General features: G+C 39.7%; 1 protein-coding gene across 2 annotated transcripts in view; it reads left to right on the plus strand.

Annotated features, from left to right (window-relative positions):
* RARB (retinoic acid receptor beta) overlaps nt 1-26,608 on the plus strand; it is a 329,824-nt gene that overhangs the window by 116,086 nt on the left and 187,130 nt on the right. For both annotated transcript variants that reach the window (XM_017817944.1, XM_017817943.1), the window contains one exon: nt 18,970-19,459. In XM_017817944.1, coding sequence (XP_017673433.1) covers nt 19,282-19,459 — 178 coding nt within the window. In that variant the 5' untranslated portion in view covers nt 18,970-19,281. The remainder of the gene's footprint in view (nt 1-18,969; nt 19,460-26,608) is intronic.

Genomic DNA, 26,608 nt, shown 5'->3' on the forward strand with positions numbered 1-26,608 from the left:
GATAACAGTTGCAAAAAAAGTCTCTATAAATAGAGGAGATCATGTTAAGCAGTCACAGAAGGGTGAATATCCTGAAAAGCTGTGAAGTTGGAAGTCAATGCACCACTTTCAGAAATTACTCCTCCTGAACTGTTACCGTTAACAGAGGAACACACATCAGTGTCTCTCTGTAACACTTATACTGTACTTTTTTTTCTAAAATGTGTTTTGTTTTTCATTAATGGGTTTTTGTATTTTTTCTGCTAATTAAATGTGTAGACTCCTCTATCCTTTTGATCCTAAAATAAAGCTTGTAGTGGGGAATATGCTACTTTTACTGTTCATTTCAGAAAAGATCAAAATACTGTTCAGAATACCTGCAGAGTTAATGAGTCAGGTTTTTTGGGTTGCATTTTTTTTTTTTGGCATCATAGTCTCTGTGCTATATTTTGCTTCGTTAGGAAATTTATGGGAAAAGTTGTTTTATTGTTTGTTAGAAGTATAAAGACCTTACGTATGTTCATTTTGTAACCTTTGATTTTTGCCAGTCACTGGAAGGATGAGGTGGTTATATGTTTAGTGAAGAGGTCCGTTATTCAAAATGCTAATTAACCTTTGAAACCAAATAGGCTTAAAGTCTTGTTAAATGTTTCAGATGAGTTTACCACTCCCCCAAACCCTCTCCTTCCTCCTGCTAGACTTCTTCTGTTGTCTTTCAACATCTGCTCCTGCTCCAGTCCTTGCAAACCTCCAGCATGTGTAGCACCCCAGTGTTCAGCAGAAATCACGGGCAAACCCCCATTCCCTTTCTTTCACAGATAAATACAGAGAGCCTGAGGTGTGCACTGAAATGGAGGCACATTTTGCCACATACTGGTGTGTTGGGTTTTTTTTCCCTCTCCTGTTTTTTTTTGCATGAAGAAAGGAGGTCTATAAGAAGACCTAACAATGCCCTTACTGTTCTGTCAGAAACTGCCTGCCTGCGTCTTGTTTTATTTGGCCCTGGCTGAATGGCAGTTTCATTTATATTTTGGGTGTTTGGCAGATATTTCATCTTTGTCAAACTTCACTTTTAACATTTGTTTAGATTACTTGTCACAACACTTTCCTTCCCCCTCCCCCCCCAAACTCTTAAGATTTCAGCCAGCTTGACGGTGCTCAGAAGTGGTTTCTAGTATTTTTGAACTCACTTTTTACATGTTGTCCCTTTTAGAGACATCCCAGTGAAGCTGGTGGATCTATAGTTTCTTTTTCACGTTTTGCTGATAGTGCAACACTGTTATTTTGGGCCTCTGACTCTGTTGCTCGTGGAGTGTCTCCTAAATCATGTGAATAATAAAGAAAAATATAGTGAGGTTTGTAAAATCCTGAATGCATCCATTTTACTCGACCTCGCCTAGTACGTAAGAAGACACTTTGAGAAGCTCTGTTGAGATCAGGAGCATCATTCCCTCCTAGTCTGTCTGAAAGCTGATGGTATTTGCTTTTTCCACTCATGGTGAGATCCTGCAGGTGTCTCACAGTGCTGATCTGAGTTGTCAGCCCTGAGAGCACCAGGAGCCCTAGGATGACGGTTCCCTGTGCTGGGTTCTCTTGTATTTATTTGATATTTGTGAGGGGTAGATCACATGTGAGTATGAGCTTGTCCTTCGATATAGACCTATTTCCATTTCTTGTCTGCCCACATGAGGTAGTCTTTCCACGGAATTTGTTTGGAAGGTCCTGCATTGAGAGATAAGAGGAATAAAAGTGAGTCTTCCCAGCTCTCCATCAGCATCTGTTTCTCTGCATTTAATTCCTCTTTTAGCCTGAATCTCAAACAGTGGCAAGACTTAGAGTTTCTGCTGTTTTGACTATAGTTAGGGAGAACTGAATGGAAGAATGTAATTTTAAATGAGACCAGGGAACCTGGAAGTATGATTGATATTCACACTGTGTGTGAATATTTGTTTATTAATGTTTGTTTATTTTTGTTTAAATGAATGTTTAAAAATCTGTTCAAAAATGAAAATTAAAAAAAAAATCCTCGTTAGCCTTTCCTTGCTCAGATGTTCTGTAAAAGCTGATTTCAGAGGGCTGATTTGCTTATGCTAGTGTTGTTTGCAGCAATAATGTTTGGAGGATTGCCATCTTCCAGACCTTTGTGAACTCATACACTTTGAAAAGTTTTTATATTTGGAAGTTGCATTTCTGAGATGCAGATGCTTTGGTTTGGCAAAAGTCAGTCTACCAAAAGTAATGTGATTGCTGAAATAATTTAGTTTAATACTTGCTCATGCTCTAGTCGTTTCCACGCTTGAGCTGATTCGCAAATGAAGACATATGGACATGGACAGTGCGAATGTATTAAGAAAAATTGCAAATGTTCAACCTTCTCCAAAAATCCTAGAGCCAGCCCGCAGACTTCAGCCAGCATGGATGAATCCCAAGTGACCCTAAAGCCAACCAGAGGTCAATGGATGGGACATGCTGCAAAGAGTCAGTGTCCCTGCTTGTCTGCAGCTTCCCCATTAGCTGCTTGCTGTGGCTCGGTTGAGAGGATGGTAATGGCTTGGTGTTTACAGAGTTTAAGTGTTTACTTGCAGATGCAAATACAGGTTTTGGACAGCTTGAGCCCATATTATTCCCCTTCTGCCTTCATTTGGACTCTGACATTGTGTTTGTCTGGGGAGAGAATGGAGTCCTCTTGATAGTGTTTATCTGTCAGCTGCTATTATTAATTGATGTAATTGTTTTTTTACTAATATTTACCTAGGGTTTTAACAAGGAAGTGACTATTCAGATAATTTCAGTGAAATCTTACTAGAAAGTCAATGCCTTAATTAGAGAAATGACTTGTTATTCTTGACTTGTTATTCAAGAATTGATTTTTTTTCCTGCCCTAAAAAGTGTTTGTCCTGAAATCCAAGGAGGTTGTTAACTAGAAGGGTGACATTTGAAGAAGTGTATACTAGCAATTAAGATGAACAAGTAAATTTGACAAAGAAACTAATATTTGTCCTAAAGGAAACCTGAAACATTTGGAGTAAGGGAAGGAATTTTGGAGGCATTTCTGCCTTCTCCAAGCTGCTTTCTGAGGAGTCACTGCAGTAAATTGCGTTGAGAAAAGCAGAACAGAAGGGACTCTTGAAGAAGGTGAGTAATATCCACTCAACTTTTCTTTTACTGTGCTACACTAGGTCCTATAACTACACAGGATGATCCAGGCAAAATGGGAGAGTTTTTTAAAAGCAGAGCAGAATATTATTTTAAGCAGCTAACTGGTGATTTTGAAACTCAGTGCCTCTCAATTCTGCTAGGAACAACAGTTTTTAGGATTAAAAACATATGGACTATAGATATAGAAGATATTCACAGTGCTCGGAGTATTATTTAGTGTTATTTGTATTATTCAGGCTAGCAAAACCAAACAAAAAGACAAGAAGAAAATCTCCTGTTACAGGGCATAAACCATCCAGTAGATGATGTGAGTTGGAAAGAAATTTTATGGGAAAATTTTTTCTGTAATTGCTCTCCTGGAAATTTCTTCATCCTTTCCCTGAAGCATCTGATGCTGGCTGCTGTCAAATAGGAGGTTACTGAACTAAATGTACTATTAATCTGACCCAGTATGGCAATTCCTCTGTTTCTATGTTTACGAGCAGTCTTTGTCTGCTGAGGGTTGTCTCTCTGGAATAAACCCTCCATTGGAGGCATGGAAAAGGAAATTGTCCAGGAGCTTTTACACAGTTGCTATGTAATTTTGTATGTTGTTTTGAAAAAGTGTGTCTTGTTTTTTCCTCTCTCCTCTTTTATGTGTATGCATGTTTTAAATTATAAAGTTTAGCTTCCCATCTGATGCATTTGCTATTCAGTAACATTCAGGACCATTGAGTAACATAATTGTTTAGAATTATGTGCATTTAAAAATTGAGGGACAAATGAGTTTTGATTGGCTGGTATATGGTTAAATTGTGGGTTCTGTTCAGAAGGATGCAAACCGGGTGCCTTTATTACCACTTGCCAGACCTGCTACCTTTTCTGTTTCTTCTTTATAAGTGGAGAATTTCTTAAAGGAGAGTATATTATTATCGTGGTTCTTATCGGTCAGGTTTGGTGATGTTCTAGGGAACCCAACTTGCTACCTTCACTCATTTTATTAAAGGTCCTTCTATTTTGCTTGAGCTGAAGAGGTTCAGTGAGCAACCAACCTACCTCTGCAGTGAGATACGTGAAGCAGAGTTGTAATGTCAAGGAACTGTGTGCCTTGAGTTTTACGTGTAAATCTTAAATTTGATTTTCTTACTTTTCAAAGGCTTAAGAGTGGATGTGACAGTCAAACTATTTAACTCAAATCTTTTTAGCACGTCAGATGATACTGCTTCATGTAGATGACTTTCAGTTCTCCTTAGTGTTTTAAAAGGTGCCTTAGAGGCACAAGCTACAAGTGTGCTTTGTTTCACCCAGAAAAATGTGAACTTCATATAGGGAGAATGTGTTTCATTTCCTTAACATGTGTCAACAACTGGATTTTAAACCTGTGTTTATCAGATGCAGAACTGGTTTTGGAGGATTATCACTAAATCAAATGCTAGACTGGAATTTAACTACTCACTATAGCATTTCTCAAGTTTTCATATTATTCTACTTCTAGGCATTTGGTCTTTGATGCTCAGATCTAATATGCAAGGGCTACATTTTTACATTCCTCTTTGTACAAGAGAATAGATATTTCTATTTCAAAACCCTTATCCCTCATAATAAAGACAATACACCTCATTCTTTTTTATTATTATTATTATTAAGGTCCATCATTAATGTTCAAACACATGCAGCAGAAAATTGTCATAGCTGACACATGGTAAAACTGTAGTCTAGGTGTGTTACTGTGGTTATAAAATGTGTTAAAAGGGAGGAGATCCTATGGTTCTCTTTAACACCTGGACTCCCATTATTACTGTAAGAGTATATATATCCTAATATCTCATGTATATTATTAAAAAAGAAACTCACAGGTTTTTGTCTGGCAAAAACAGGGGCGTAAGTGGTTGCATGAATATGAAACCTAGTCCATGCTGTAAATGCAGCTATTTATACAAAGGAATATTCCAGAGGGTGCTTTTTCTTGATCATCTTCAATATCTCTTCCATCTTTTGCTATATTAGAGCTCTGCATTATTGTTCCTGGAATATTCTTTCACGTGTCATTCAGTCAGGTATGTTGCTTGTAGTACATCCTTGAATATCTAAGTATTCCACACAGTTTAGTCACTTTTCATTTTACATAACTATTTATATAGGCTGGGGTGAGGTTTTTTTCAGACTGTTGTTGCTGTGAATCTCAGATAGCGCACATAAGATTTGCATTCATGAAAGGCGAATCTTCGCATCTGTTATCAAATCAAGCAATAGTGACTGTACACGACATGGTAGTTTTTCTTCCAACTTCTTCCACTTCCCCTCTCCTTCATAAATTTGGATATGCAGTGTGGAGCAACATGGTTCTCTTCATCTCACAGTCCCTGTAGTGATGGACTCCACACTGGGAGTTGGAGAGCCATATGGGTGGAATATCTTCAAGAACCGTGGCTTGTATAAAGGAAGTGACAGGCTTTACAGAAGTTACTTATTTTGAGAGATTATTTCCATTAGCTGGTATCTTTATTGCATTCTCTTGCTTATGCATCGTTTTGAGGACACAAATTATACTTTTCTGCTTACTTTGGATTTGCTTTAGCATATGGTACTCTGTGAGACCCCATTTAATGGACAACTGTCTGAGCCCCAGTTGGCACAGACAGCATTAGCTGGAAAGAGGATGCAATTGGAATAATACTGAGGGATGTGCTTGAATCAACATGTACTTTTCAGCCACTTCTGATTGGACTATTCTGCTTAGTGATTTTTTGGCTTGATTATAATCACAAAAGACATGAGTGGATTTTGAGTGGCTCTCTATTATTAACTAAGATCCTGATTGTTTTTTTTTTTCCTTTTTTTTTTTTATCGGGAATGAATTCAATTGCTCACCTAACATGTTCATTTGTTGAAGAAACTTCAGGTGCTGTTAGAATAGCTCTCTATGTTGTGACATGTCTGGTTTGACATTCCCAATTCCAAGATATGCTCTACTTGGCTGCTGGTATTTGCATGGTTAAATCAGATTGTCTTATCAGCCTTGGGCACCCAGCTGGGCTTCCAGGCTTCTCACTCCTCTGTGTCCTTTGTAACATGTTGGGCTGCTGGATCCTAACTTGTAAAGTGCTGCTGTCCTGAAAATTATGCAGGAAGAGCCTTGGTAAGGTCATTCTGCTGCAGTGGGGAAGGATGTTTACCAGACATATAGCAAGTGGTATGGAATGCATACCTACCCAGCTGTCTAGCTCTGGATATATTATTATTATAGAATGCATACATATAATGTTATTATACAAATTCAGAGTACCTGTCAAAGTGACTCAGACTGCACAGCCTGGTAAGCACAAAGGAAGGATGGGCTACTACAGCAGAGGTGGTGCTGTTGGTACCAGGAGATGGGTCTGTGCAGGCTTATACTCAGCAGCATACTGGGCTTGACTGCTGGCACACATGGGGAAGGTGCTGCTGGGAGCTTCGAGAGCCAGTGCTCTCAAAGCTTATATTTATTGATATATGTGTGGGTTGGAGGTTGCAGAAAGGGGCATCTTGTTGCCAAGGCTGAATATCTTTGCTGTTGTTCTGCTTGTGGTGGTTTAGAATTGGTTGGAGTCTTGTTGGAGGAAGTACTGCCTGAACCACACCATCTTTCCACAGGAGTCATCATCTTTGGCACTGTTAGCCAAGTTTAGACACTCCTATGCGATTCCAAATGTTGAGGGCTTTACTCTTAACCCATATCTCATGAGGTAATTATGAAAATGTTCATTGTTACTTCTATGAATGTTTTAAAAATTCATAATTTTAATACATTACTTTGCCAGTCAAGCTGAAAGATTAGCCATCCCACTGTATTCAGAAGCTAAATGCAGCCTTGATAACGGTGGAAGGGTCTGGACAGATGCTCACAAACCATTATGGTCAGCAAAATGTCGGCTTTATTAGAAGAAATACAGTTTATATAGTGGTCATGATGCTTAGTTCTTGTTCATACTACATTGGATACATAAGGAAAACATACTTTGCTGTCCACTGCTAATTGGATCACAACAGGTGGTCATAGGAGATGAGAAAACTTTATTCACCTGCCAAAACTCCTCCTTGGCATCTGGCATGAATCCACCTTTGCTCTAACTTCAGCTCCTGTAGCCATCTTACTGGCGTAGTATTTTTTACTGTCTGCACCCAGCCATGCCAAGGCAAAAATCTCAGAAATGCAATAGAAATTGTTCACACAATTTCTATCCTCTGACACCTTAATAAGTGTTTGATCTGGGTTATGGCTACTTTGCTTAAATATGACTGTAGGATTGGGCAGGTCTAAGTGCTGCATGGTGGCATATGACCTGCCTCCATCCCTAAGAGTCTGAATTCAACTTCTTTCTGTACAGCGAACATGAAGTAATTTAGGCTGGTTTCTCTGCCCACAGAAGTGGGAAAGTTGTCTTGCATTTACCAGTGGAAAGGTACTTTCAGAAAAGAGCTTGTTGGAAATGATAGCTCTGCAGTTAATTCACGTGCTTGCTTACACTGCAAAAATACCTTTCTGTTGTATCAGGAGTCCTACCTTGCAGACTGGCAGGCATGACACAGGTCTCCTCAAATTTCGTCAGTGCTTAGGCTCCTGTTAGGTTGCTTTTGGAAGTGAAGTGTAAGGTCATTGGTCTTTCTGACAATGTAATCCATCTGTCTAGTGTCTCTAGCAGACAATTCTGGAATATAGATCTTCTGAGTGTTTGAATGTGGAAAAGATGTTCTGGTTTTGTGGCCACCGTGATTGATTATTACACCTCTGTCCTTATGACCTGATTTACAAGGTTTTTGCAACACTTTCAAATGATTCAGAGGATGGCTCTGAAGGTGCTTACATGTGCAGTGTTATCTCAGCTTATTATTAGCATTTTGCAATTGCTTTATTGGCTCCCTGTTAAGCAAAATATTGACAATAAAAATGCTATTTCTGTTCTACCATCCACTCCATGGCTTTGTCCCCTCCTACTTAATGGCTGTGCTTGTTCCTAATTTTGCTACCCTATTGTTCTTGTGACAGGGAGCTACAGAGAACAGAAGTTTTAAAATAGATGTTCATAATCTTCACCAGCCCTCTGGCATATTCTGCCGACCCTCAGGGAGTCTTACTGGGAATATATTGAAACTTGTGATATGTAATAAGTGAAGGTTCAGAAGCCTGACGTAGACAGCAGAAATGTCGTCTTCTGGGTAAAGTAGGACAGAAGACTCTAATAACTCAGAGGAATTACAGAACCTTTCAGCAGATATACTACTAGACTTGATGTATATAACAAAAGGTGATAGATTATATGTGTTAAGTTATTTTGTGTTAGCACAGCGTCCACACCTCTATGATATTAAGATGATAGATGAACCTATAGTCTAACAGACTAGTCTTCAGAAACAAAGTTCACAACCAGTGCTTGAACCCTCTTTTTCCTCCTGTTCCACTTGGATCACTGTCCTCACTTGATAAATGGGTGCAGCAAGGGTGCAAACTCCTCTAGCTCAGAGGAAGTAGAACTTCCAGCCTTGAAATGCAAAAGGTTGGACTGCTAATAGATTGAACCTACCTCCTTGCCTCCCAGCTCTGTCTGGGGGATTGGGAAGCCTACATCATTTCACAGTTCAGGCATATCTCTTACAAAGTCCTTATTCAGGTTTCTCAGACACCCTCCTGAATAAACATTATTCATTTTGTGAGTGAATCCACATGCTCATCCTAACAATGAGTTTAGATTACTCCAGATAGTAGAATTTTTCTTTGCAGTTAAGTGGACTCTTGCAGGATCCTTCTCTGTGTGACTTTTAAAGTGAAGTGTGCTAAGCTGAGGTGGGGTCTCCCTCTGTGATGCATGTTTTCCAAGTTAAACCAAATTTTGTTTTCCTCTTTGTTTATCTCAGTGACTGTTGAAGTCCTTTTGTTTCTTTTCACAGTGTGTGAAGATCACATACTGCACTGACCCTTCAGTGCCTTTCCAGGTAGCACATCAGTGCTGTAGTGGGGTACTAAAAGATCTGTATTTACTGGTTGTGCAGATATTGAACAAAGTGGAAATTGAAGATGTAGAATATTTTCTTCCTTTATTTGGTGAAGAAAGCAAGTCTAATGCCACCATTTGCAGCTGTGGCTAGACATCCAGGCTGGATGAATTTGACTACGAGGTTTCATCCTTAGTGCCACTAAAGATACCCTATACGGGTCCATGTAGAGGAAGACTACCCAAATGATCTCAGGCAGGGGGAGGATGTGCTGCTTTTCTTTATTGTGATGGTTCTGCTAAGGCCAAGTCTTCTCAGGAAGTTACCTGTAAGGCTGAACACTCTAGCAATGTCATATTCAAAAGACTGACAGCAAAGGCTGCAGATCTAAGTTGCCCTGTGCCTTCCCAACATAACCCTGTACTGACTTTATATCATTTATAACATTTACGTTGATGTACAAATAAAGCTTAGCCATCAAAACTGATGTTTTCAGCATCTGCCCCTTGTAGAACATTTGATGAGCCATTGTCTTTGACTCCTGGCTTCACTGGTTGGGGTTTTGAGACCAACACCCACGTATTTTAATCAATAAAATTGTCACTGGTCTTGCATATCTTCATGCTCTCCTTTAAGGAAATATCTTGTCATCCTGTTTCTGCAGTGCATGTTGTGACCATAGAGTGTTGGCCTACCAATGAAATGTACTTTTCTGTCAAGAAACAACCCTCCAAAGCTGCTTCTCTCTTCAGCTTCTGAGCAAATGAAGTACTCCATTCTTGTAAGGACTCCCAGGCCACGATCATTTACTAGGGATCTTCCATCTGTCACCAAAACAATAACATCACTTGACCCCCTCTTACTGATCTTGGAGGCCTCTTAAAAGTTATAAACAGTCAGTATAAGACCTTTTTTGTAGTTGCAGTGATGGTAAGTGCTGTATTTGCCATTGGTCACCATGACATGTTTCTCATCAGCTAGAAGGTTAAGGATGAGCACTCTGAGAGCATGCTGGGGAGGCTTCAGACAGATTCCTTACATCCCTCTAGCTGTAACACCGTCTGGGAAGTGATTGTCATACTTGTAAATGTCTGCATGATCCAAAATATTGGATGACATTTCTGGACATTATATTGGACATAGGCAGCAGGATGTAGTTTTCCTTGATAACTCAGTCTCCCTTCCCCTGGCTTGCCATCTCTTTCCAAGAGCTCTTCTCACAAAAACTAGCTTTGGATGGGAATCCATGTGATGCTATCTTGGGGTGCCTTGTAGCCAGGGTTAAAGACCAATTAATTACCAGTTAAGGGGAAGATCTTCAATGGAAGATCTTTTTGCTAGACAGGAAGCATATCCCATTCTGAACTTAATCAGAGATGCTACCTTTCCTTTACAGATAGTTGTGTATGCCATCAGTCTAAGGTACTCCCTGCTGGCCTGTTTAAATCTTCCTAAATCTTAGAAGTGTATTGGAACTGCTTGCTGCTTACCTTTGTTATCTATTGTTCTTTTTCCCTACCTTGATTTGATGATGATGGGGAAACCCAAAGGATAGGTTCCTTCGTCCTGTAAATGATCATTTTTCATCTTTATGGTTGCCATCTTGTATAAAAGCATCTAGGAACAAAACAATCTGGTTGGATGCATAGGACAGTAAAGGATAATTTGGATTGCTAAGTCCAGTCTAGTTTTTCTGAACTGTGGGGGGAAACTGTGCAGGAACACAATACACTTGCTGGAAAAATGTAGTTGGAGAATTAAAGCAATAGGCACAGCGTCTTATGTGGGAAAATCTTCATCCTGGAGTTTCTGGTTATATGTGACTGGAAGGACCAACCTGCTTTCTAAGAGCTGGTTTTTACTAACTACACTGTGCTGCTTAAATTGTGGGTCATCTGAATTGTGTTTGAGAGAAGTGATGCGTTTGTCCCTTTGAGTTTTGTGGATGGGCAGGAACAGGGAAACAGTGTTTCAGTCTGCAGAAAACCCCCACAGGTTTGATCTGGCAAATCTCTGATCTCCTAAACCTCTGCAGCACATGGGATAGTCTCTCATTTAGGATATTCTCAATATGGAGTTACTGTTTTACATCCTTTTAAACACTAATAAGGAACAACAGAGATGACAATGCAATAATAGAAGTGTTGATGCCACTGGGAGAACAATTTTAAGCATTAAGAAATAGCATTTAAATTTCAGGGAGGAAAATCAGTGTAAAAGTTCACTTAAACTCAGGGAGCAAGAAGCTCAGTTACCCTTCCTTTGGTTTCCATAGATGAAAGAGAACTTTTTTCTTGACTGTCCTTTGGGATTTTTTCAAATGTGACAAAGTAAGGAATGCATTTAGTTACAAAGCAGAGTGTCCTATATACTAGCACAAAATGTATTCAAAGTCCTTTGAATTCTCTGCAGAAAACTGCAAAAGAGTCCCTTACAGAGGTGATTGAAAGCCACTGCACAGGAAATCAACTTCTCATCCTGTACATAAACATGAGCCAATTCTACTATATCTGGCTCTCGGGGCAGTACACACAGTAAATTGTTAACCCCATCACCTGACCTAACCATTTATCTTTACTCTCAGTATAGTTTTGGCAACTGCTGAGTAATGAAAGAAACATGGAATGCAGATAGCTGTAGGAAAAAAAAAAAGCAACAACCAACCTCCCTGCCCCCTTCCGCCCTGCACCCCCCCACAAAAAACCCCTGAAAACCAAAAAAACCAAAAACCCCAACCACACCACACTTCAGTTACAAACAGGCCTTTAAAACAGCAAACAACAGGAGAAGATGAGAAATTGCCGGATGCAGTGGCAGAATCTTAAACACGGTTATTATAGAACAGAATTAACATATCTGTAGAATAACAGACGTGAAGCATGGATTTTCAATCCTTCACACCTCTTGGTTGTGCTAGCACAAATGAATTAATAACTCTTCTGAACCTTTGTGGAACAAATAACCATAGTGCCTTTCAGATTTTGAAATGTAAGCTCTGTGTGTTTTTAATGTTAGATGTTATACATGAAGGTTGGCTGAAATAGGTTATTCTGCTTATGGAGTATTGTTCCCATATGAGGATTCAGGCTGTGTACTCACAGCTGCTACTCTCCAACATGGACTCTCAGTTCCACTAAAATCAATAGTTGGCACAGCAGGGTACTGTTGTATGGTGTGTAAATAAATGGGTGTCATTGTGTCTCACTTTTTTTTTTTCCTTTTCCCCTTTCAGATTTAGATTTGCTCTTTTTCAGACATATGCAGTATGTGTTTGCAGTGCAGGCAATTCGAAGCATAGCTGTGCAGGGAAGAAGGGAAAAAGAAGCTTTTTTTTCCCCCTCCTTTTTATACTTCCCAATAGTATTTTCAAATAAACAACAATTGTATTAATTATATTCATTATCTCTTAACAATGTCGGGGGAAAAAACCCAAATAAAACAGAAACCCATTTTGCAAGTGTCAGCTTTATGACAAAAAGGAATTCACAGTCCCCCAGCAGACAGCTATCTTGCATACCAAGATGTTGGAAAAGTGTCATAGTAAGAGTGTCTTAATTTTGTTACAACAATTTATCTTCCCTCTTCCCATAAGTCTTGCACCTATAGTTGAAAATATATGACAATTGTGGTTATGGGGTGTAAGAGCTACAGATCTGCTTTTCAATAAACTGACTTTGAAGTTCTGTTTCATGCATTTTCTTTTTTATTCATGCATCTGGTCATATAGAGTGGTTTACTTTTTTTGGCTGCAGACTTGGCAGATACAAAATGCAGATGTTGTTCTTCTGACTTAAGCTGCTATTTTAAGCTTTTTGGCCAGCGGTTGAAAATTTTAGGTTCAGTTGTTTATTTGCTTATCATCAAAGTGGGTTTTGTCATATAACTCATATGCGAGTATTAGCTTTCTGTGTTTACTTTCAGAGTTTGAGATTAAAAGTATGGTCTTTTTTTCTCCTTTACTTTTTTTAAACCATCATGCTCTTTTGATTAATAATACAGTAGAATATATTATGCTTCAGAGAGCTTTTATTTGCAAAAATAAAAACCCCAACAGCCCAACTCTCACATTGTGCTGCAGTGCTTTCCCTTTAAGAAAACCATATCTCTCTCCAGATGCCTGCATCTCTTTGATACAGAAGGGTACACTAAGTTCCATCTATAAACAGAATCCACTAATTAAGAGTAATTGCTTCGGAGATTGGTACAGACTATTCAGCATCAGATGCATGTTCCTCTCAGATATCCATTAGCCTCTAATAAGATAATGCAGATGTGCCAGTCTGTTTCCTGTTTCCTTCTATTGTACCTTTATTGCCGTATATGGACCAATGGGATGGGCTGAACAATAAGTGGATGTCCTTTTGCTCCCAGAGCCCTTCTCAAAGGAATGTTTGTTATTAGATTGCTTTTTCTGTTTAGTTTCACATCACTATGCTAATAAAGGAAACATAACACTCTAAAGGATTTTTTTTTTTACTCTTGCCACGGTAACTAGTTTATTGTTTAATTAAATCTCATTGGATAGCCAAGAAAACAAAAATGCAACATCTCATAGTCAGTGAGAACTGGTGCAGAACAGAGTATGCCTCTTTATGAAATAAAAGTTTCCATTCATTTTTAAGAGTTTAAAGGCAGCGTGGTTATTGTGTTACTGTATCTGACTGATTTACACTTGAGTCGTGCTAAATCTGCTGAATTATTCAGTACTGCTCAGTGCAACACCATCAGCCAGCATAACAGAAAGCATATGCATAATCAGGGATTTCAGTACAAACTATACATTAAATACAGTAAGGGTTCTCGAAACTTGCCTTGTTTTGAAAACAGCATTAGAATATGTCTTGAAGCCACATAATAAATAAGGACTCCACCAACTCTGTCCCTTGGGAAAAACATATAATATATTATTGAAAGGTTTTGCATGCAAAATTTCTCTGCAACTGTTTTTGTTGCTCTGAGAGGAGCAACTTGCCTCTCCTGCCTTACTGCCCAGGCTGTCCTTCCCAGTCCAGAGGTTCCTGTTTTAGCCTAAGACTTAAGAGGGGGTGATTTTTTTTGTTGGCAGGAAAATGGGAAATGAACTTAGAAGAGACTTCCTCCATGACCCTGGAAACTTTGGGGACAGCTACGCTGCAGACTGCTGGGCTTGGAGAAGCAAATTCCCCAGCACCCAGCTCTGTGCAGAGCATGTCCTCATGTCGGCGTGCCTCTCCTGCATTCCTGGTTTCATCCCCCAATTGTAAAGGAAGAGCAATAGCAGTTTGCTGCTGCAGAAGGGATGGTGGATTAAGCTCAAAAGTTTTCTGGGTGCCAAAGCCGTGGATATCTTAAAATGACTTGTGAATTTCAAACATTGCCATAGGTAGGGCAGAACTCCCCACTGACCTTTTCAGAAGTTAGAGAAGAAAGAAAGGCAAAAATTCTGCTTTACTTGCAATGCTGACAACTTAATTCCCTACACTATGGATAGTGAGAGAGGAGGAAAAGGAATGTGAAATTGGGGTGGTTTTGGCAGAAGGGAGGACAGAGCGTAACCTTCCTACTGACATAGAACTATTGGCCAAGCCTCCTGCCTTGGCTTCTTGCCTGTCCAGCTGTTGATGTGTGTCAAAGTCACTTGTAACAGCAAAGGGGTTTTAGGAATTCAAATAAATCTTATCCAAGTGAAAAATTCAGAAGGATGAGCTATGTTACAGTAATACCAAATATTGTTACCAAATGTAAGCTAAATAGCGATATAATGAATGAGGCTCAATACATTTAGTACACTCCAGGAGAACTGACAGATGTCTGAAGAGCAAAGCTGTTTTCTGTAGTAAAGCCTGTGCATAATGCGTGGGAAATTGAGACAATAAGAAACATTCAGTCACTGTTTATCCAGTAAAATTTTGAGCTTATATATGAAAATTTTTAGTTTTTAACTTCTGCTCAGTTGCACAAACACTGAGAAGAAATTTGGAAGAGACAGGTACACCTGCTGCATTAATTGCAGTTGATAAATATTCTGCTCTGCGCTAGAGCTACTGTAGCCTCCTTCCCTTGTGGCCATCTGCTTTATCACTGAAGTCAAGTCAATAAAAGGCCTGTAAAAACCAAAAAGGAGGAGGCATATGTTCTGTCAAAGAAGAGTCATTGGCCGCTGTTCAATGCAAAGTAGTGCACAGTGTGATCATCTCTTGGTGAACCTTCAAAGGAACTTTTCTGTATGATCCTTTTCCATACTGCTTGTACTAAGGGCCTTGTACTCATGAACAGTCACTAAGGAACAGTCTAATGGAAGAGGATTTGCATCATATGCAGAGTAGATCTTCTGAAGTGCCTTGATGACAGCCATTTTCTGAAGATTTTGCCTTCTGCCTAAAGGGCAGAAATCCATGCTGTTGCCTCACGTGAATGGGTGATCATCCACCATCGAGGTCACTCTGCAGTCAGTTTGGCTTGTTCCTTCTGAGTTACTCCTCAGCTGTGGTAGCTGGCTCTTCCTGTCCCATTTAGAGTAAGCTTGTTAGCTCCCTCCTCGAGAAAATCCAGGTGTTGGCCAGAGGAGGATATGATCAAAGTCCACATGGCATGGAAAGGATGGGACTTGCTTCTGGGCAAGTGTCATGGTCCAGAGAGGACATGCTCCTTCGGGGGGGGAGGGTATTTACCATAGCAAGTGACAACAAAGAAAAATCTCCTTCTCGAAGCTGATGCCCATACAGTGTTTTGCTCTGTGGTACAGGTTTAGTTAAGCAAAAGGGAAGTTTTCACCTTGGAATCACATACAGCCTAGACATCTGTGGCTGACGTCCAACGCTGGGTCTTCACCAGTGAATTCAGGGACATGAATGTGTCAGTCTGGTAACACATGAGGCAGTGTGCCTTGGGAGTTGTGCCATGGAACTAGTGTGAATGGGAACAACTGATCATTGGGTTTCCTGCGCTGCAACATCTACTTTGTGATGTCCTCTGCTATGCAGTGATGGAGGTGATGAGTCTGTAGTCTCTTCAAGGAAAGTCTCTTGGTAATCACAGAAGACAAGTGGCATTTGCTTCTTTACAAGAGACTAGAGTGCTGATACATAGGTGTCTGCCTGCAATTTCCTCCTTGACCATTGTATAGATGTTCAGCTGTGTGAATATTTGTAAGAGCCTGATGCTCCCAAGTGACAACACCTGGAGTCAAATAGTACACTATTAGAGTATCACACCTTTTACACTGTCTTCCCTCTCTGCCTATATTTGGAGAGGAAAGTTCTGAAGAACTTTGGAGAGGAACAAGTCCTGAAGACTTATCTCCAGCACAGCTATCTGTAGGAAATTTCCAGCCATGAGTCGTGAAAGAAGGCCGATTTTTGAGTAAGGCAAGAGAAACTCACTTTCAGGTAGAAATTTCAATGTATAAACATTGCATGCAGAACTATAGGATTAGAACCTAGTTTTGGTACTGTTAGATATGTGTATTTGCACACTGAGGAGCTGTAACACTGCTGCATTTTGTCATCACCAGGTCTATCACGAACCATGATCCTCCAGTAATGAAGTGACCAAAGAGTTTCCCCAGGTGCCCTTTTTCCCCTCTGTCCTGAAGGAGTCACTTCTTTTCTGCATACTTTTCACTTAAATATGCAAATATATCGGATGTGGTTCTGGGAACATTTATAAATTATGATGAGCTCTGCATTTTTCTGTCTAATAGAAATATAACTGAAGGTATTATATAGTTTTATAAGATGAATTTTAGTTTCAAAGCCCTACATCACTTAAAAATAGATTACCATGTTCTGTGTTTAATTTAATGCACACATTTTTAGGGCTGGTATTCATCAGCATCCCTCCCCTCTTAGTTTTTTTGCAAACACTTAGAAGTATAGTATTTTTGCCAGCTCTTGTGGTGTTGCTTTAGAAAACATTAGTTTTTTGCGTGTTCCTTTGATACTTGACTTTCCTTGTCTCTTAAGCTTCATAAAGCCTTAGCTAGGTAAAACAGGCACCAGCCAGAGATGGTTCATCTCATTTCGTGTTTTTAATAAGTCAATATATTTTAGCTGTTGAGGTTCCCTCAAAAGATATTCCTGGTTTCACTGGTCTCCAGGCACATGGTCCTTGAGCTTGCCATGGTCAGCATCTGTGCCTTAGCTTGCTATACCCACCCTTACAACCTCACCTCTGGATACATCTGCCTCCATTAGCATTAAAGGTATTTTGTGCATGATTTACACAGTTATCAAATACTTACAAGCTATATTTTTGTTATCCCCAAGCAGACTGCACTCAGCAGAAACTGCTGTCTGAAAACATGCACAGCTGGTAACCTTTGCTGGTATTCCACACAGAGCAGAAACACTCCACTGCTCTCTGACAGGCAAACATATGCATCCGGGCTTGTTTTTTTTCTTTTTTCTCCTTGCTCATTTGAATTCTTACCGACAACTAGTACACTGAGTAGCAGTACTGATAGTCAACGTTGCATTGTCACGTTTTCCTCCTCTGGCATCAATTTTGCTTTGCGACCTTGACACATCATTTCACCTCTCCCTTTATTTTCCCACCCAAAAATCTTCTTGCATTTTGGTTTCAGGCTATAATTTCAAAGAGTTATGGATAAAAGTGCTATATAGCTCTGGATGTGGTTACTGATTGCTGACTGTAGCAGATGCAAGCGTGTAGTATGTTGTCTCAGGAAATAAAGTCTTTAGGCAGCTATGGACTGCCTTGCTTTTGGATGGCTGAGTTTGCTTTGTGGCTCCTACTGTCTTCCCTCAACAGCATGTGTTGGAGGACATGAGTAACTCCTTGTGCAGGGTGATGCTCAGGAGTTGACTGCAGTACTCCCCAGCTTTTGCCTGGAATACTACCTGGGTAACTGCATGAACAGTGTTTGTAGTATGGAGTCGTTGCAGCCTTCCCAGTAGAGTATCTCTTAAGACAACAGCCTTTACTGGTGTTGCACAAGAAGTTTGATTCAAAGACCACCGACCATTTGCTGTATATAAACAGCTATGGCGGGAGCAAATTTCACAGTTGAGAATATCATAAGTGCCCTGTTCTCAGCCTCAGGCTTTTGGTGCAGTGACTGAAAAGAGGAGGACCCCTTGAAAGGCAACAGTCATTTGGGTGAAACACTGAGGAAGGTGTGTATAGCTCTGGATGACTTTGACGATGGTGGTCATGAGAACAAGCAAGTTCCCTAGCAAAGCACAGGAGCACTGTATTGCCATCACGTCAGTCACTCACCCAGCTTATAAAATAACAGGTGCTTGTTTCTTAGGACAGTTCTCCCTTCCTCTCAAAAAAAGAAAAAAAAAAGAAAAAAAAAGGGAGAACAATCAGTGAGGTGTCTCCTAAGTGATAATAAGATAAACTAACTATTCTTTGTGAAAACAGTCATTGGTAAACCAGTTAGTGCTTTAACAGGCCAATCTAAAATCGCCCTCAGACACGGTACCTCAGTGCTTTGCCTGAGCCATGGTGCTGAAGTGAGTAGAGAGTCTCCTCAGTATCATTCGTTCTATAGCTTCTAGGGGGAAACTGAAAGCTTTCACATACAGGAAAACTTTTCAGAAGATGATTTTTTTTTTTCTCCCTCAGTGTCAGTATTTCAGGTAATTATCAATACATTGTTTTTAAATCTGGCAGTTTTCAAAACCAGGTTGCATCAGACAGACCAGAAACAGCTTTTGTTGTAGCACATCGGGCAGGGAGATCAAGTTAGTGGGTGTTCTGTTAGTTTCAGTAGGGTGAGAGTTTTACTCCTAGGTAACCATCAAGGTGATCTCATGGGATACTTATAAATAAGTTTTGACTTATTTATAGAGTAGGAAAGGGATAAAGGATTTTTCTATGTGTATACATTAAAAATAAGTATACTATAATCAATATATTGTTTTCTTCCCTCAGTGTCAGCATGCATCTGTAGAGAGCAACTGTACTCCCAGAGAAACATTTGCATAAGCAACTGAATTGCACCCTGATACCAGAGTAAAAAGACTTTTTATCCACAGTCTGCAGAGCAAGAATGTCCTAGAAAAGAAAACAGTAGAAAGCAGCAATGAAATATAGGATGGACCTGATCTAGTGAATTACGTCTTCATCACACAATCCAGCTCAAGAAGTACCTTCAGACTTGACAGCGCTGTTCATTCACAATTGGAGTTATATATTTGCTGGCCTGGAGTGATGCAACATATTTGTCCACTGTGAGGTGTTATCATGACAACCAGTAGCCGTACATGTCCAGTACCAGCCGTGAATGGACATATGACTCACTATCCAGCAGCACCATATCCATTACTTTTTCCTCCAGTCATTGGAGGACTGTCACTACCTTCTCTCCATGGACTCCAGAGTCACCAACCAACTAGCGGATGCAGCACCCCATCACCTGCAAGTAAGTGTTTGGCATTAATAGCTTTTATTGACTAGTTCTCCTCTAACAAAGACTGATTGTGTTCATCCTGAAATTATTTTAAGAGTAATTGCAGTTGTTCATCTATGATGTATTTTTCTTGGGCAAAGAGCATGCATTTGTTTTGAAATGCCATTTTCACTTAATCTTGTTTTTATAAAAATAAACACACTGTATGACATAGAGAAGCTGTGGAAACCAAGAGTGACAAAACCTGCTATAGATTTTGGCATATCCTGCATTATTGTAATAGCTCCAGAATCCAGTGTAATTTTTAAAGAAAAATTGGTCTTTCTTTATTCATGAACAGCTATGACTCCTCAGTACAGAATTCTCTTAAGTTGTACAGTAATTAATACTGCTTTAGTTTTCTTCCACAAGTAACTGCTTTCTTCCTGGGCAGCTTGTGAAGAGCAACCTAGTGGACAGCTGGTAGCTGTGAGCTGCTAGTGGCTGCAGAATGAGCCCTTGAATCTGTGATGGAGTTTCTGTTGTGGTTTAACTCCAGACAGCAACCAGGTATCACTTGCTCACACTCTCTCACCCCTACAGCAGGATGAGGAAGAGTATCTGAGAAAAAAAAAGGTAAACCCCATTGTTTGAGAAAAGAACAAGTTAATAATTGAAATAAAATATAAGAATCATTGTAATGAAAAAGGAGACAACAAAAAGGGAGAGATAAATAAAATGCAAGGGAGACAAGCAATGCACACTTACAGTTGCTCACCATGCACCGACCGACGTCTATGAGCAATAGGCAGCTCCCAGCCAATTCTCCCCAGTTTATATACTGGGGATGGTATTCTGTGGTATGGAACATCCCTTTGGCCAGTTGGGGTCAGCTATATTTGTGCACCTCTTCGGTAGCAGACCATGGAAAACTGAAAAGCCCTTGACTTAGGGTAAACACTACTTAACACAGTGATGCTTTAGTTGTTGCTATCAATATTATTCTCATACTAAATCTAAAAAACACAGCACTCTACCAGCTACTAGGAAGAAAATTAACTCTATCGCAGCCCAAACCATGACAGTTCTACATGCAGCACTGCTGAGTGTATTAGCTGGGCATGGTTTTTCCATTGCCTTGCAACAAACACAAGTTTTCTGCTTGGTCTTAATTTTTTTATATGTTTAAGTGGCTCCAAACAAAGCTGTCCCAGGTATAAACTCTCTAAGTAGCATCACATAGACAAGACACATCTCTGGAGGTCTTTGCAGTGGATGACTGATGTATTTGTCACCCAGGAAACCCAGATGTATACAGGTTTTCAGATCAGTTTGTTGTTGAAGGTGCTTGTCTAAATACACTACTGTGACTGTTGGATGTGAGGTCTTGACTAAACAGCACATCTGCGGAACAACTGCACTTTCTACTAGAGGAAAAGGAGACTTGTTATAGCAGTGTCCCTAATATATCTTCCAACAGAAATCACACAAAGTTTCAGCTCCAAACTTGAATGGGAAATCACAGTGAAGACAAAACTTCTGAAGAGTAAGTTAAAGGATTTGTGCTGCCTGATGCTAATTCTGGCTTCATGTCTTACATACATATGTTGGAAGACTGAACAGTCTTCAAGTAAATTGTTTTCTTCTTGTGTGGACATATTTCATCTAGTCACACATGGAAAGAAGTATAATTGGGTCAGACTTTTATTTGCCGTGTTTTATTGCCGGGTGTTAATCTTTATCGGAGGTGAAAAACAAAACACTTTCAGCCAGAAGGTCTACAAGTAACTCCAATTTTCCAATCCTGTCAGAAATTATCCTGGTTGATATAAGATTACCATCCTGAATGTATCCCCCAATACATCAAGAACACTCACCTGTTGAAGAAATGGTTTTATTAGTTAATGGGAACCTTTTCTGAGGCATACATTGGTAAATACCAAATGTATACGATCAACAATGCAGAGGTTTTATTTTCCATAAGTTATTGTTGTGGAATTAACACTGTGTTGCAGATGCATTGTTAATGATTAATAAACCAGTCAGTGTTCAGCCTTTAAAAAAAGTAGTGTCAAGTATGAATTTCTGTCAGGATGCAAAATAAGTGGCTATTTGTGAATCTTGGGGTTTGTGTTTTTATGCCACCTGGGTCCCAGCATTTTCAGGGCAGTATTTTTGTTCAGGTGCTTTGCAGCACTGGGTCGCTGTGACTGAGCATGAAAGCCTGTCAGTTGTTGTGCACAGCTCAAGGCAATAGTGTTTGAAAATACCAGCTAAAATTACCAAGATAGGATGGATGATGACTTGGGTGAGAATTTCTTTTCAGACACAGTCCGCTGCAGGATGACTCTTCTGGTTTGTACTACTCTGTTTTCATATCTGTAGTGGCAAGACTGTCTTGTTTGGAAACCTGTAGACTTCTCATTCGTGAGCTTGAGGTTTATATCACTGGAGTTATAGAGACAAGTTCCTGGAAGCATACAGGTTGAGCTTTGGGTTATAGTTCAGGATTCTGTTCTTTATTGCGGATTTTGTTTGTTTGATTGTTTGTTTTTCCCAATGAAGTCACCCAAGGGATGAGGTCAGTATGACTTATGGCCTCTATTAAAGTTAGAACTTATACCGAGTGGTGGAAGAATATAGAATTCTCTTGCAAAGTCCTGAAGAAATTAAAGTTTGGCCAAACCACTGCTCTTTACATACTTGAAGCTATTGTACCATTTATCTTCCAGATTCATTCCATTCATGTAAAATTCAATAGAAATGATTTTACATAACAGGAATGCTATAAAGATCTTTCTAATATTTTTAAAACAATGCAGTTCAACAGCTTTTGTTCAAAGTTACCGCCATTTAAGCATTCATATTGTTGTCTTATTTTGTTCTGTCTTGGTTTTAGACTGTTAATGATGGCAGATAACCTTATATCAAGTTGCATTAAGTTATCCTAATCTACAGTTGGGGTATTCCCGTTCCCATTAAACAGACAACAGTATATATTAGATGTATGAATTGTGTGAGCACAAGGGGCTTACTATAAACGTTTAGGTTGGAGTGATTTAGTTTCACTGATATTAATAGTGCTGTTGCCTCTGTGACCTGTGACTTGGCTTCTGTTTTTATACCGAGATACATAGTGCAAAATACTTAATAATTAGTGATCTGGTCACAGTGCTAAGGAGGTCAGAAGATGAAAAAATGTCACTTTTATGCATACGTGAACTGTGCATTAGCACCAAATGAGATCACGGTCAAGAAGATCGTTACTTTTGTGAAGTCCGATTGATTTGCCTACCTCTGTATTACCCTGTACAGTACAGAGTGGACATCTCCACTCCTGAGATCAAGTGGTATGCAGGCTTCCCTGGTCACATTAATAATGAGGAATTTCTTCTACACAGCAGAGCTTGTTTCAGGAAGTAACTGCTCAGCTCATTTAGAAATGGTAAGGGAATGTGAAACTGAAGTCATTTCTGTGCTCTTTGCGTCACGTGCCAGCCTGTCCTAGACCAATAGGGTTCAGCTTTTTGCCAGAATGGTAGCAGCTGTGGGAAATGGGTAAAAGTCCTGCAGAGCCCAACACGTTACATAACACTTGGGAAATATTTGGGGGAGGAATAAATAAATATGGGCATGAGGACAAATACTGTTATATGATGTTTTATTAGAGTAAAAGGATCTTGGGTTCAGGAGAGTAGCAGCCACACAGGCAATTCTGGTATCTGAGTGACATCGCTTTTCATTGGCCCTGGAAGAAGGGCCAGAACTCATAAGACTGTTGGCAGAGACTAGTAGGAACTGTCACAATGTGAGAATACCAAATTTAGAAGAATTTGCCTTCTTTATAAAACACCTGTTGTGGATGTAATTGCAAATTTTAATTTCTAGAAAAAGACTAATTATAAAAATTAGTCTTAAAAAATACCCAAACTAAAAACAAAACAAAACTAAAAAACCCCAAAAAACTAAGTGAAGCACCGCCTGAAATTTGAAAAGGAGGGTATGTAAAAGCCACACAGATCATTGTAGTTTATCCAGAGAGTGGAAAACTGGTGAGGAAAGAACTGCAAGGCACACAGTGATGTTGTAGTTTCACAGGCCAATCTCAGGAGGGGGAAGATGTAGCCCTGCTGCTTGTTGGTAGAGTATCTTTGCAAGACTGGTTTCTCTAATGTTACTTCACCAGAATGAGTTTTACAGAATTAGTTTAATGTGGGCAAAGACCACTACATAACAAAGCCAGTTGATGAGAGCTGGAGACTGTGGAGGAAAACGCTTAATCTGAGCTAATGCTGTGATGAAAGGAATCCCTGAGTGTATTCTAGATCAAATTAAAAAAGGATCTGGACAATAACCACAGTGGGAGCCACTAAATAATAAAACACTTTGTTTGGCAATTGTTCTTTTTCTGCTTAGATTGAGCATCCTGCTTCAGGCATCCTGCTTGAATGGACATTCGGAGGGAGCAATCCGGTATTCTACCTCTAGCCCCTCTACCACATTTCGGTCCTTAGGCTGCCGACATGAACCTTTGGATCCTTGATATTCTGCCTTCATTTGTTGCAAGGGAGGAATAGGAGTAGCTTAGTAAGGCAACAGGGAAAAGCAGCCATCCTGATACAGGGATGTCCTGGAATTTATATAAACTTAGTAAGGTTGATTCATCCAGATCACTTGAAAAAAAATAATCTAAATGTGTTATTTAGAGGACTGTTGGAATGTCATGGAAAAAATTCATACTAAGGTCACTCATTGTATTTCAGCCAAGCTTTTCCATGCTTTTCTGTCTGGGGTGTTTTAAAAGTGTATTGTAGAGAACAAAGGACTTTATGTTTTGTTTTATGTAAATCTTCTAAGTATGAGAACATATATGGAAAGATCATCTGAGGAGCTCAAAGAGGTAGACAAGGAACTAACTATAACATTACCTCTGGGTAGTGCTATGTAAATACTAATTGTTATATTTAGTAGTCAGTATTGCATCTCAGACTTTTCAGACTTGCTCAAGACAGCAGTTTGTTGTTTTGGGCATTGTTTTCTGCTGGAATTGTTTTTCCTTCCATTAATGCAGGTTATTTACCACTTGAACTCCAACTTAAAGACTGTTTACTGCCTTTTTTTTTTTCCCCCGTGGGAAATGGATTTTCCATTTGTATTATAAAAAGAGCACAGTTAAATCCAGTGTTACTGGTGTAGTACTGCAAGATATTTTTGCCAGCCCCACCCGTTGCAGGAATTCATTTACTTTTCCAGTCCTGTTGTTAATCATTATATTGACACAGAAAGTCCTCCCAAAAGCACTCTTTGGCAGATTGCATTAAATATGAATAGCAGATATTCATTACGATGTGTTGCCCCCAAGAGAACTCTAAACTATCTGCACTACTCATGAACAGGCAAATACACTAATTCTCCAGCTATTCAAATTATTTTCAAATAGTTTAGTGTGTCTCTAATAAAAACAAGAATGTCTCTGTTTCCCTTAATTACTTAGAAGGTCAAGGACTCCCACATCTCACTTTACTTCACAAAATGGGGAATGTTTCTGTTGGAGATTGGAGTATGGTTAGTACATGATGGATTTTCTTCCATCAGCATAGTTACTGAGGGAAGCGCTGTCTGTAATGGACTAACAAAAAGAAACCTTCATCACTCTTTGGCACTCTGGAATTGTCTAAAATAATATTATGGTAATTATATTGAATTAGGAAAAAAATATATGAATCAACCTTGCTTGATTATGTTGTTGAGTTTTCTTATACCTTCTAATCTTCCTGTAGCTGTCTCCCATTTTTTCCAGTCCTGTCTCCCTGGGAAGGCTTACTGTGTGGTAAGATATTTACACATATCTGCAATTAACAGATGACTTTCAATGTACCTATTCAGTGCATGTGTTGTCCATATTTATTGAAAAGACAGAACATGTGTTTGCATTCAGAGAGGGGGGATAAACAGAACATGAATATCAGATTTCTTAGGTACAGCCAGTGTAGCCTCATGCTGGCCAGTCTGAGGAGCAATGTCCAGATGATACCCTGTAGATATCATTCAAGACCTTGGAAGTCACCATTTCTTTCCAGTTCCTCCTTTTGTTCATGTTGTGGGTTTTTCCTTGGTGGGGCTGTTTTTGCGGCTTGAAAGCATCCATCCTTCAGTTATTTAAACTATGTTACACTGTCGTTTTCTAATTCTAGTTGATCTGAAACTATCAAAAATGTATACTTAGTTTTTCATGTTAGAGCTTCTTTTTTCAGAATCACCACTTTCTGAAAAAACAGGAGTGCCTCTCTAGTTGGCACAACTGGTGACTCCTGCTGTAGCTCTGCCCTGCCGGGGTGGGTCCTCGGCACCCTGTGGTTGCAGCTTGCTTTGGATTTTAGTGGACAGTGTGCTCATCTGTGAGAAATCCGTTCTGGGTGTGTATGGACAGGAATTTGCTTCCTGGGAGGAAGCCAAATTTAGAAATTGTCTGCTCTGGCAGGGGAAGTGCATGGTGTAATACTGGCACGTGCTTCATAATGGCTCTGTGTATCCCTTGTAAACTTGCTGTAGTCTGAAGGAGCCTGGTGTTTGGAAGTCAAATAGGAGCTGTCAGAGAATTGCTCCTTCCCTCCTCATGGGCCCCAAAGCAAGGAAATTCCCCAGCAAAATGCCTTCTTACCTAGGCTTAGAAACAAGTTTCCGCAGAGTATTGCAAATAACCTTTTTCTCTGTTCTGGCTACACAAAAATAACACCCAGTAGCTCCCAATATTGGGGATGTCAGGAATGAAGAGTGAAGGGCTTGTTCTAGTCTCCTATTGCCAGGTCATACTGGGTGACCACTCTGTTGCCCCTCCACCCAGTCGGTGATGATGTGTTTGGTGTTGATTCATCTACGGCATATGAAGCACACAGTATGTTCTTCGAAAGGAATGTAATGCCAGGCTTTGGGTTTGGCAAGGTAATGGCACCCAAAGTTATTTCAATGACTGATGTGTTTTCAATCCAAATTGATTGGGGCAATCTTCTGAAATAGTTAATTGTGTGATAGTTCATGATATTAAATATAAACATAAGCTTTCATTTTGCCAGCTTTCTGTCTGAAGGCATATGTTTAGCAGCTAATCATGTTCTTAAAGTGGAGAGTTTCCATTCAGTCATGTTGCTGTGTTTAAAAGGTGTGTCACTATGGAGTTTGGGG

This window comes from Lepidothrix coronata, unplaced genomic scaffold (genome assembly GCF_001604755.1).
Source record: "Lepidothrix coronata isolate B3197 unplaced genomic scaffold, Lepidothrix_coronata-1.0 Scaffold64, whole genome shotgun sequence".
NCBI lineage: Eukaryota > Metazoa > Chordata > Aves > Passeriformes > Pipridae > Lepidothrix > Lepidothrix coronata.